The sequence below is a fragment of the Lepidochelys olivacea genome (genome assembly GCF_965140295.1).
Source record: "Lepidochelys olivacea isolate rLepOli2 genome assembly, chromosome: 3".
Taxonomy (NCBI): Eukaryota; Metazoa; Chordata; order Testudines; family Cheloniidae; genus Lepidochelys; species Lepidochelys olivacea.
In genome coordinates this window covers 128,173,346-128,185,570 of record NC_140413.1, presented here as the reverse complement: position 1 = coordinate 128,185,570, position 12,225 = coordinate 128,173,346, and the positions used below count along the sequence as shown (strand labels likewise).

The following is a 12,225-nucleotide window of genomic DNA, read 5'->3' as shown; positions in this document are numbered from 1 at the left end:
ATGGCCCAATGGCTTCTGTTTTGTTTTAAAATTATTTTACTGGTAATCACAAGTATCACAGCATCTTTGCAATCAGTGTTCTTTTGGAGACGGAGAAAGAGTGAATTGAATTCTTGGTCCCTTTGTGAATTTTGTGTATTCCATTTATTTAGATTGTAAATTCCTCTTGCACTTAAATAAATTATATAGTATTTCTACTTAAGTGTTGATAAAACATTTACTGATGATTAGAACTGTGTATGTAATATAACTTTAAACAATGGTTACAGCTGAGCTTACTCCTAGGTAAGAGAAGTTACATTGCCATTCCATGGATTTTACATCTGTTAAAACATAAAATTTTGGGTATAAAACGCTAAACCACTGCTATCAACAGGGACATATGTATATATGTTTTCTCCACCTTTTCACGTAACTCCCAGAAGCACATGCAAAAATCTTGATGAGATGAAATATGCAACTCATGTAAATTACAGGAGTAAAATGCTACATCTTCTAACTGTTCATATTTCATTATGGATTGTTCAGGGATTATTTCTCCCTTTCACCAATGTTGGGGAAAAGGGCCTAAATTTGCAGCACCGTCTTATGAAAATGTTAATCATTTATTTTACCTCTTTGCATCATTGGGGAAGGCTGATTAAGCAGTGTTGCCAGACCATGGTAAATTGCTCCTTGTTTTGCTACTTCTAGGGTCACTACAGAACCTGTTCTCGTCATGAGCTCTGCTGCCCTGTTACAGAAGTCAAACAGAAGAGAACTAAGCATAATATTATTTAATTGGTGTTCTCTATACAATTCTTTTTATGTCACTGTTGCTAAACCAAGCATTCAACAATATTTTCTGTTTCACCACAGCACTTGTTTTCTTTTCAGCTTCACACTTAAGTCACTTATCCTCTTTGGACAATCAGAAAATAGCATCTAGAGGATTTATGAATATAAAATGGGGAATGTATGCAGGCAATTGTTATTCCTAATTTCCACAGTTCAATGACAAATGTCAAAGTGTTCAAGACAAAAGCTAGGATCAGTTTGCTTAAAAGATTTTATACTATGAATGAGAGCATACACTTTAAGAATTTAATATAATGATGTTTCTATATGGATACCTGTATCACAACTATAGTAATATTTGTTCTGAACATACTAAAATAATGGAGTGATAAGTTTTTGTTCCTGAGGCTATATGGAACCAATATAAACCAAGACAGAAATATCCTTAAGTCCAATATTTGTTTCACAAAACTAACCTTTGTTCACTGCACTCTCTCTCTATTTTTACAAAGAGTATTCGCTTCCTCAACTCACATCATCTGAAAGCAATACTGTACCTTTCTTGGGACAGACCCACTAAACTTCGACCATCCACGCTGAGCAACTGATCGCCTGCAGCTAGCCGACCATCCTAATTACGCATTCAAGAAAGGAAAACACTTTATATATATATAATCCTTACATGGGCTTAATCAAAATAAATGTAAATATATTTTATTAGTCCAGTTAAGAGAATTACAAATGTTTTTATTGATGCAATCTCTAAATTTATCTGATATTTTAACAACTTTAATATTTACAAACATTACTAACCACATCTGCAGCTCCTCCTTTTACAACAGACTTGACATAGATTCCAAGTTTATCTTGACCTGCACCCTGCAGATAAAAAGACGTTTATGAGGTCATATTTAAATCTTCTCTTTTGTAAGAAAGTGCTCTATGAATCTGAATCTGTCTGTTACATTAATATATCAACTCTGACGTCTCATTTTAAAACTTCCCCAACTTACAAAACCAGTGATATGGAAAAAGTTCACATCTTCATGACATCAAAGAAAGAAAAGGGCGTTAATATTAGGCCTCTTGAAACTGTAGCAACTAGAGTACAGGCAAAGGTTATTTGGTTCCATGACAATCAAAAGACTAGGAATAATCCAACAAGAAAACAGATTTATTAAACCTGTGCTTAACAGTTAACTTGTAATCCTTTTTTAATGAAAGGATTTGTAGTTTTATAGGTATATTTATTAATCCAGCACAAGGACCTGGATGTATCCTCAACTTCCCATGGTATACTAAAGCATTACACTGCTACCCTGGCCATCTGGCTGGTGAAACAGGGCAGTTTGGAGGTGACTTATTTAACCTTGAGATGACAAAGGAAAGGGAGAAAAAGTGCATTGTAAGTTCTTTGGGGCAGTCTGTCTTTCACTACATTTCTGTAAAGCATCTAGCACAATGGGGCATCTAGGTGCTTATGTAACACAAATAATAAATAATGGATACCGGAGAAAGGAGATGCAATCAAAAAATTCACTTTCATAGTTGACAGGTCCAAAATTTAAATCTACTGTAAAAGATTACCAAGGGAAGTTGTGGAATCCCCATCTTTGGAGGTTTTAAAGAACAGGTTGGACAACCACCTGTCAGGGATGGTCTTGTTATATTTGGTCTTGCCTCAGTGCAGGGGGCTGGATTAAATTACCTCTTAAGGTCTCTTCCAGCCCAAAATGGCTATGATTCTATAACGGAAAGCGTCAGGAAACCTTAATAATAAATGGTGAATACTTATAACAATCCATAAACTTCAACTAAAAATATTACACTGATTTAGTATTGCTGAAAGTTGACCTGAGTGCCCTTGTGAATGAAGTCTTCTCTTTACCTATAGGGCTGCAGCAAGGTAAATTTCTTCTCCTCCCCACCATGCCTCAACCCTGATTACCGGTGTGGGTGGATGGGGAAGGGAAGGGGCTTGTTCTAGAGGCAACAGAAGTCGTGCGGATGCAGATCTTAGTGGAGAATGTGACATGGGAGCTGGAACTGAAACCCCAAACACATCTCATGTAGGGGCCAAACATCCATTAAATGAGAACATTTTTAACCCTTACTGAGCTGATCTGGATTAATACTGATAACCTAAACATACAAGGTCTGAAGCTCATTTCTCAACACTCTAAGGAACCTAACCCCACTGACTGTGTAACACTAGCACTTATAGAAAATGAGACCTGCTTGGAATTTACATAGGGTGGATCTTCTACTCTTTGCACACAAGGGTAATTCTTCACTGCTGTGAGACTCCTGAAAACTGAGTCTACAACCAAGTGCCACACCCTATCCTTAAAGAAATAGCTCCCATTAAGCAAAATATAAGCATTAAAATACACCTCCACAACAAATTAGCAGAGCATTCAATTTTCTAAAGTGTTCTTCAGTATAAAATAATTTAATCAATTAGTCCCAGGTCCTTACACTAACATATATATAGTACTCCCCAGTATGGGTTGTAAGCAGGGATTGAACCCACAACCTTCAGATCCACAGCACAGACCATTTCAAGTACAACAGTAAATAATGGATTAAGCAGGTTACCCTTTGTGTGGACCAAGCCATACCAGAAAATATGGCACACACTTTGCAAGTGGGTTACACAACTATTTGGGAAATATCTCTCGAATATTGTGTATCAAGATCCCTGGAAAGTCTATTCCTGGCTATGGGAGCAGAGCATGGTCTACTAGTCCAAGATAACAGTCAAGTATAATGATGCCCCTGTTTCAGTCACATGCAGGGAATAATCTTGGGTTCTCTGGATGTTAATGCTTGAGTCATCACTTTGAAGGGCAGGTCCATTAGCACAAAGGCAGTAGCAGACTCAACCCCTATATAGAGGGGACTTAGGGGACACTAGAGGAGAACAAAACCATACTGCATTAGCATGGGTTACACAAACACAATTTGGCACATTCCTTCTGAAAGACGGTGGCAGAATGGATGAGATGCAGGCCTGCCATATTAGAAAGTAGGGTTCTAAGGGTTCTGAGGCAACCTGTCAGTTATTTTACCTATCAAACAGACGAATGAATAATAGTTGCCTCCCGTAAGATAGAGATATAAGGCCTTAGTTAATAAGGGCTGTGAAGAGGATAGAAACATTCGAAGTCAGAAGAGTTCATGTAGTTAACTTTTGTAAAATATCTAATCCTCAATGGGCCAACACAATACTTTAAGTCTTTCTGAAGGGCAATAGATTTTAATACTTAAAGTTGATCGAAAGGTATTGCAATGATTTTCCAAAACCATACTTAACCAAATTAAGGGACCCAAAAAGAAAGCCTCAGACTTTCCTGTAAAATTTCACCAGAATCAAATAATCCAGACAATAACCAATCCAAACTGATTTATAGATGTTTTGAAAATTGTTAGTACTAAGAGTGTGCATTTACAAGGATTCCTTATACAGTAGGACCTCAGAGTTATGAATACCTCAGGAATAGAGGTTGTTTGTAACTCTGAACAAAACCTTATGGTTGTTCTTTCAAAAGTTTACAGCTGAACACTGACTTAATACACCTTTGAAATTTTACTATGCAGAAGAAAAAAGCTGCTTTTAACCATTTTAATTTCAATGAAACAAGCACAGAAACCATTTCCTAACCTTGTTAAATCATTTTTTTTTGTTTAAACTTCCCCCTTTTTTTTAGTAGTTTACATTTAACACTGCACTGTACTGTATTTGCTTTTTTTATTTGTCTCTGCTGCTGCTGATTGTGTACTTCTGGTTCCAAATTAGGTGTGTGGTTGACTCGTCAGTTTGTAACTATGGTGTTTGTGACTCTGAGGTTCCACTGTAGATTACATCTGATATGTAGCTTGGTGCAGCCTCATATATTAGATGGGGATTTTGACTGAGTTCTCAGAATGGCAACTACCATTCCCAACCACGCCGGAAGCAGCATTAGCGAAAATTAAGACTCACTGAGAGCTACCTAGTGTCTTTGAGCTATCTGCAGAACTCTCTCTGATTTCAGTAAGACCTCACTGATGTTATATTAATACTCAGTGCCCTGGATATTCTATAGCTGCAGCATTTAACACAGAATCTACTCCTTACCCCAGAACTGCATTCCAGCATCCAAGCTTTCATGGATCTGCAGATAGGCTTGTTAGTATATAAGGAATAGTATTAATAAAAGTATTGGGAAATTATGTTTACTGAATGTATTATAAGGGAGAATGTAATTCTGTTCACCTGTGTCAAGTATCCCACAACACCTTGCATTAGCGGAAGTAAGTTTTGGCTTAAGTAAATAGGAAAACCATCAGGATCAGGACATTGAGTGTTTTGCCATAACAGCAGGACAGGAGTTACTCTCACAGGCTAATACTGGAATGTCCTAAAGGAAAAGGACAAGATATATGAATGTTCTACCTTGGTATAAACCTCAAAGGTGCCTTCATGCCCTTGGTACCTGGAATGCATGTGTTATGAATGAAGAGATAAGGGATTTCATAATGAAAACAAATGTGGTCAAGCAAGTATCAAGTCTGAAACAAGAGAGGAGAGGCACGAACAAATCCATTTAGCTCCATGGGTAGTTCATTTTGAGACAATTTCAATGTCAACATCAGCTACTGCAAAAGGTGATCATTTTAACAAAACTACCAGACATGTTTCATATCCTCAATTCTAAACTGCCTCCTATGCCTTTTCAGGTGTCAGAATCACCAAGTGTTCCCTCTACCCATTCACTCAAACCTCTAACTTCCCAAAACACTTCCAGAATGCAGTTAAGCACTGTCAATACAAAATACTAACTGAAAACTGGGTAAAGTGCACTGAATTCAGTATCAAAGCAACCAAAGAATACTCTTAATATTTAATGAAATAAAAGCCTCAGTATTTTAAAACTGAAAAGAAGCTGCCCCAGAATTTCCTGCCTACTGCACTAAAGTGCCACAGAAACAGGGCTGGAGGAAGAGGTTGAAGCAAAATCTATGTCCTGCTTGCTGAGATGTACACAGGAGCTTGAAAACTGTACTTTTATGACACCTTTCATCCAGGCTCTTGATGTTAATGAAAGCTGAGCACATGTAGCTCAAGGGCAACACATGAAGGTTGAAGAAAGGATCTCTTTAAAGAGTCTCTGGATGACTTTCTGTGGGTTAAAATATAATGATATAGATAAGTGACCAAGTTTTCCTCAAAAGCATGTAAGACATGCTATAATTTTCCATGTGACTCCAGATAAATCAATTTGTGCCTTAGTTACACAGCTAGAAAATGGATATAAATATCCATCTCACAGGTGTGAAGCTGAAATTGTGTTTGTGAAGTGTTTTGGCAGTGTGAAAGAAAAGGTGTTTGTATGGGACCTATATCTATATGAAGTAATTCTTGCCATTTTACAGTAAATTATCTCGTGGTTTCACATTCAGATATGTTTTAAATAGTACAAAATACAGAGCCAAATAGCATATCAATTTATATTACTGAGCTTAGGAAATTCGATAAGCATATTAAGCAAACAGCAAAAAACCAAACTTCTTGATATTGCTTTTTATAGTGTATTGATCTGGGTTTTGGTTTTGCTAATCCCAAACTTGCCTCAATTTGCAGAAGGTTGCAGAATTTCCTTTACAGACTGTGAACAACCTCTGGGATTTAGAAGGAAAATGTAATAGATTTTCAAATCCTATTTGGGAGGTACAGTAGTGCTAAAATGGGGGAGTGGGTGAGGGAGCACTCCAAAACCCAAAAGTAGAGAATAATTTGCTACCCTGAAGAGGCTTTGGATTGAAGAATTGTTTCATATAGGTCTTATCAGGTAGCTGAGAGCAACTTGTTTAAAAGAATCTAATGAGAAGGCCTCTATATATTACAAATTGATAAGCAGGGGAAGAAAAAGGTTATTTGTAAAGGAACAGAAATGAAAGCAACACTAACTCATTACCCAAGTTAAATGAGCTACTAGCTTACATTTCAGATATTAGGTCATCTTTCTTATGCTAAATAGGACATATACATTCTAGAAAACATTGCCTCATGGTGGTATATGCACAAGCCTTAAGTACCTGAAACTTTAAGGGTGTCCATCTATCAACAAGAGCTGCTGGGATGAAAGACTTAAAATCCTTTACAAGACCTAAATTAACCACCACACAACCACCCACAGAAATTTATTTGAGACTTTCAGGCATTCTGGGATTTAGCAAGTCGGGCCTGTGATCTTTAAATACCACTCCTAAGCTTTCAAAGAAAAAAAACTCCATCTCTTGCCAACCCAACCAGGAGGACATGTTTGGATGGAGAGATAAAGCAACAGAAAAATTCACATAAAATGACAAGACCGATAATTAAACTGAAAGAGAAAGAAAAGCACCATCACAGAAGAGGAAAACTGTACATTTTACTCCAACACACAAACAAGTTCACTATGCTACATCCACCAGCAAATGAACTCGAAGTTCAGCAAACGGGAAACTTCAGAGCTAGAGCCCAATCTATAAACTTTTCCGCATTCTGACACATTTTAAAAATGCTTAAAATGTTTTTACTTCATTTTATAGATGTAAAAGACAGCATTACTTTTTTGCCTTTTTAATCCCTAGAAAAGACTAATTAAAATAAAGAGAAACCCCCTCCACACACATTTCATAATAATTACAATGGAATTTGACAGATTAAACTGGTAGTCTGAATATTCACATTAACCACCTAAAAATTGAGATTATTAAGTACATTTTTATACATAAAATAATGCAGTGCTTTACAACAGCAATTTTTATTGCTTGGAGAATAGCAGCAAAATTTTACTGGCAAGTCCACACTAGGAAACTTAAAGTTATAGGAAAAATGCTATTTTCTTGCCTGTAAGGACTTTTTTACAAATTCTCCTGTTTGGAACTCACATTAAAGCTATACCCCCATCCCCTCCTACACATTATCCACCTGACAGACGAAGAAAATTCTGTAGCTGAATTCATAATAAAGAGTTGCAACACTGATTACCCTATTCAGGGACTTTTCAGAAAATACACGAGATGAGAAAAAAATTAAAATAGATTTTTTTAAAACAAAAAGATACCAGACTTTGAGAAACCCATACAAACTATTTGAGATAGTGCAAATAATAAAGAATGAAAGGGAATTAATATATACCCTGGCTTTTAAGGTTTCTTTTTTCCCCCCTTCCGCCTCCAGCTACATATTGGAGGAACAACAACAAAGAAGAATAAAAGTGACGGTGCATACACAACTGTTTCAAAGGTGTACTTTCATGTATTCTCTCAATCTGACATTAAATCACTAGCTAGTTATGTCTCTAAGATACTGACACCTTCTCTGTGTTTAAGATAAGGAAAGCAAAACATCTGACTGTTTTAAATTGATGTTTTTCTGTATAAAAACATACTTCAATAAGCTATCATCGATTTGGTAGCATCTCTGTTTTTTCCAGATTTCCTGCATTTACTAGTACACATGCTTAACTTTACACATGTGAGCAGCTCCACTGACTTTAATTTTGCAGTTCTGACTTACAAAAGTCTGAGCAAGTATTTTCTCTCATTTTGATCTCAGCATGTTCATACCCTCATCCCTGAAATGTGGGCGTGAACAAACCCACAATCAGAACTCCATTGAAATCACTGGGTTTCACCTGGAATCAAGTCATGAAATTAAGAACGAAACTCACATGAAATGGCTGAACTATGAGTTATGCATCACTAATTCAAAACCACGCATTGATTCATGCTTGCCCAAATGCATCACAAACCTTAAATGAGCCTTTTGATAAAGCTATACTGAGTTACAATGTTTTTTACATAACACAAAACCAGGTAAGCCAGAAACAGAAAGACTAAGTCGAAACCTTTAAAAAGTCTCTTCCCGCTAAAATAATAAACTTTGCACATGCTATTCAGATTTATCTGTCCTATAAAGGTTTGTCATTGTGCCTTCATTTTAGTCAACCTGCTCTCTGACATTGGCACTAGCAACTACTGCTTGCATTTTCACTGCCAGTAGCCAACTACCTCTCAGATGATCTACATAATAGACTGATCCTATTTTGTAAAGTCACTCCATAACAGCAGCAGTCATGAGGGCAATTAAGAAAACTATGCATTTTACCTAGTGTACAACATTTAAGACTGATTACAACTAAAAACTGTCAGTTATCTAACATTCCAGTTTTGGAATCTAGTGACAGTTCTCCTATTTGAAATTAATGACAGCTTTGAAGTTTGGAATGGGTAATAAGTGGCAAACATCACATTACCGAATTATTGTAAGCACTGTTCTAAAAAACAAACATTAAACAGTACACAAGTTTGTTTCAACCAGACAAAGAAAATCTACATGTAATGAGACATTTTATTTGTGTTGCTGACTTTTGATTAGGTTTACAAATTATATATTTATGAAGCATTTAATAGTTCCTGAATAAAACAGTGACACTGTTCAATATACAAGACTGTATGTAAAATAGGTATGGTAATTAAACTAGGTAACATTATCAGTCTGATAATGAAACAGAATTTGACCTATGCACTGCAGCATAAATGAAGCTAAGTGTTTTATTGTGTGTTGGTTATTATACCAAGTCTCTCAACTTTGAGCACCAAGTGTCAAAGTTGAAGCAAAAACTTGCACAGCATTAAGATGTTCATCTTTCCTACAGTGCACACTGATTACAATTTTAGTCTGCATTCCTAGATAACCTGCATAAATACTGACTTTATGGATAAAAAGTTTCATGTACAAAAGAACGTAGCTTACATTATAAAAATGCTTTACAGAGTATATACAGAAATCACTTCACCCACTATTGAAATACAGGAGCCATCTAACAGCACCAGCAACACTATAGCGGGCAAGACATCTTATACTTCTCCCTGTATCACTGTGGTATCTGAATGGCCTGGTCATCTTACGTGAAGAACTTCTCCAGCTGAAAATAAAGGTGAACTTTTTTTTTTTTGTTTGCAGTCCATGATTTTTAGTGTTTAGCAGAGTTATGAATTTAAGATACCAGCTAATTTACGCTCACAAAGTGATCACCCTATGTCTGACCTATAGGTCCTCATCCTCAAAGAAAATCTGCACAACACTTTCAAAAGATGAGCCTGGGAGCTTAAATTCGTAACTCTGTTAGACACTAAAAATCATGGACTGAACAGAGAGACTGGATTTATGGCTTATTACAACAAACTGTAACCCACTAACCCCCCTCTTTTTGGCCTATGACTGCAGAAGTGTTAAAAGGCCACTCTATCTTGAATGGTCTCTTAGAAAAGGGGTTCCCAAACCGTGGGCTGTGGCCCAAAGGTGGGCCACAACACAGTCCTGGGTGATCTGCCATCCTGGGTGGAGTTTCAGAAGGTGGGAGGGAACAGGGTGAGCTGCAATGCCAGGCACTCTGTGCGTCCAGATCAGTTTCCCCACGTGGGTTGTGTATCAGCCCTTCAGTCTCAGGCAGGTGTGGTTCTTGGTGCCCACAATCCACTGGGTGCCGGTGGCCACAGTAACCGTATAGGGCAGCTTGGCCCAGCCTGACCTTGCGCGCGCACACAGCCACAAGGCGCGAAGCTGCCACCGCTGTGTCAACTAGAAACTGAGCATATGGACAGACCCTGCAGCAGCACCACCTCCTTACACACAGCCCCTCCCTGCACCCTAAGCTATACGCCTCCCAGCACACAGCCCCTAACTACCCCCTTCCTGCACACAGCCCCTAGCTACCCCCTGCCTGTACCCTGAGCTGGCTGAAAGGCTGAAAATTGAAGTTAAGATCAGGTTGAGCCTCACTAACATATGCAATGGCACAGACTAGCCACCAAACATGTGGTGAGCATTTCTCTGGGTCCATATCATTTCACTGGGTCCGGTGTTGTCAGCAGATAGACTAGATGACTTAACAGAGTTTCCCCAACTTTAATTTCGGTATTTTTATGGTTAGAACTAAACATTATGAAAAATACTTTGGAAGAATTTTTCCAGATGTCAGAAGAAATGTACAGAAAGGTAGCATTAGACAGTCTCAAACATGTGAACTTAGGCACCTGTATAATATATTTGCATATGCAGGTACTGTAGCTAAACCTGTATTTCTGCAGATAATTAATGGCAATGCCTCATTGCTACAAGTTTTAGACAACTATTGTTTGCCTATACCTGTTCAGCTTCACACACCTTGCTTTCTATTCAGTTAAAAATGACAATAAAACTGGTAAAGCTAAGAATTATGCTTGATTACAGGGCGCAAAACATTAATACAAACATGAATTATGTTACTACAGTATGTTAACTGTATTAACATCTACTTTAGGTTATAGGAAATATATTCAAATTTTATAAGTGACTTGAGTGAGGACTTGAAGATTTCTGCTTTAACTCCATGGTAGCTTTCAGTGGTTTGAGAATTCACATGCTTAGTACTCTGGGGAAACAGCTTTAAAATAAAAGATATCTAAATTTTCCAATTATTATGTAACAAACATCTGAAGTTGTATTGAGCCATTCTCCAATCGTTCCCTGAGTATTATTCCCACTGAAATGGTTGAAAAGATCAGGCTTACGTATCAAGCCAGAAGTCTAGAATGCAAAAACCTGTTAATCAGAAGTCAGATTGGGCACCCTGCCTTTTTGTTAATGACAATCATGAACGTTATCTACAGGAAATACATATTTCAGAAAACGAAAGAAAGAGCTAGGCTCCAAAAGAAGATAAGAAAATAACACCGCAAATACTTTAAAAAGTGAGTAGAATAATTGGTATGCACTCTGCACACGATTCAGCCATGGGAATAAAATTATATTTGTTCTCGTCATGGAGAACTTTTTTTACAAAAAGTACACCTATTTGAGAAGGAAGGAGGGAATGATACAGAAAGGAACATAGATATAAGAGCGTAACACATTGGCTAAATCCATTTTTTTTATACTGAAAAACCATGCTATTTGAAATGGATTTCTGAAAGGATTAATCACAAAACTTTTACTTGGAGTAAGCCTGGTCCTAAAATAAGTGATCTGAAGAATAGCTTAAAACAAGCCTTATTTTATTACATTTAATTGAGATTAATCTGAAATATTGTTAGATGATCTACTCAACTGAATTGATAATTAAAAGCTCACTTCCTTTCATGAGGCTTCATAAATAAGGATAATAATATAGAAGAGAAGAAAAAACAAAACAAAAATCTTTGTATGTGTATCTTTGGATTAGAAAGTTTTTGTTTTTTGGGGGGTTTTTTTTTGCATTATAGTAACTGAGCATATTTTCAGGGATACAAAATAATCTGTGTAACTAGAACATTTAACAAACCAATATAACTTCCGCTCCATGATAAAAGAGTCCAGGCTTGATAGCTATATTTTTACTCCACTCTTCCCACTGCCCCCCGAAACAGTAGTATTCACTGGTGTCATCAAGATTA

At 37.0% G+C, this 12,225-nt stretch overlaps 1 protein-coding gene across 12 annotated transcripts in view; it reads right to left on the bottom strand.

The window, feature by feature from the left end:
• Positions 1 to 12,225, bottom strand: part of AFDN (afadin, adherens junction formation factor) — a 216,269-nt gene that overhangs the window by 29,648 nt on the left and 174,396 nt on the right. For all 12 annotated transcript variants that reach the window (XM_084624826.1, XM_084624831.1, XM_084624836.1 and 9 more), the window contains 3 exons: positions 1,591 to 1,656; positions 1,335 to 1,408; positions 615 to 733 (listed from right to left, as the gene is read on the bottom strand). In XM_084624826.1, coding sequence (XP_084480952.1) covers positions 615 to 733; positions 1,335 to 1,408; positions 1,591 to 1,656 — 259 coding nt within the window. The remainder of the gene's footprint in view (positions 1 to 614; positions 734 to 1,334; positions 1,409 to 1,590; positions 1,657 to 12,225) is intronic.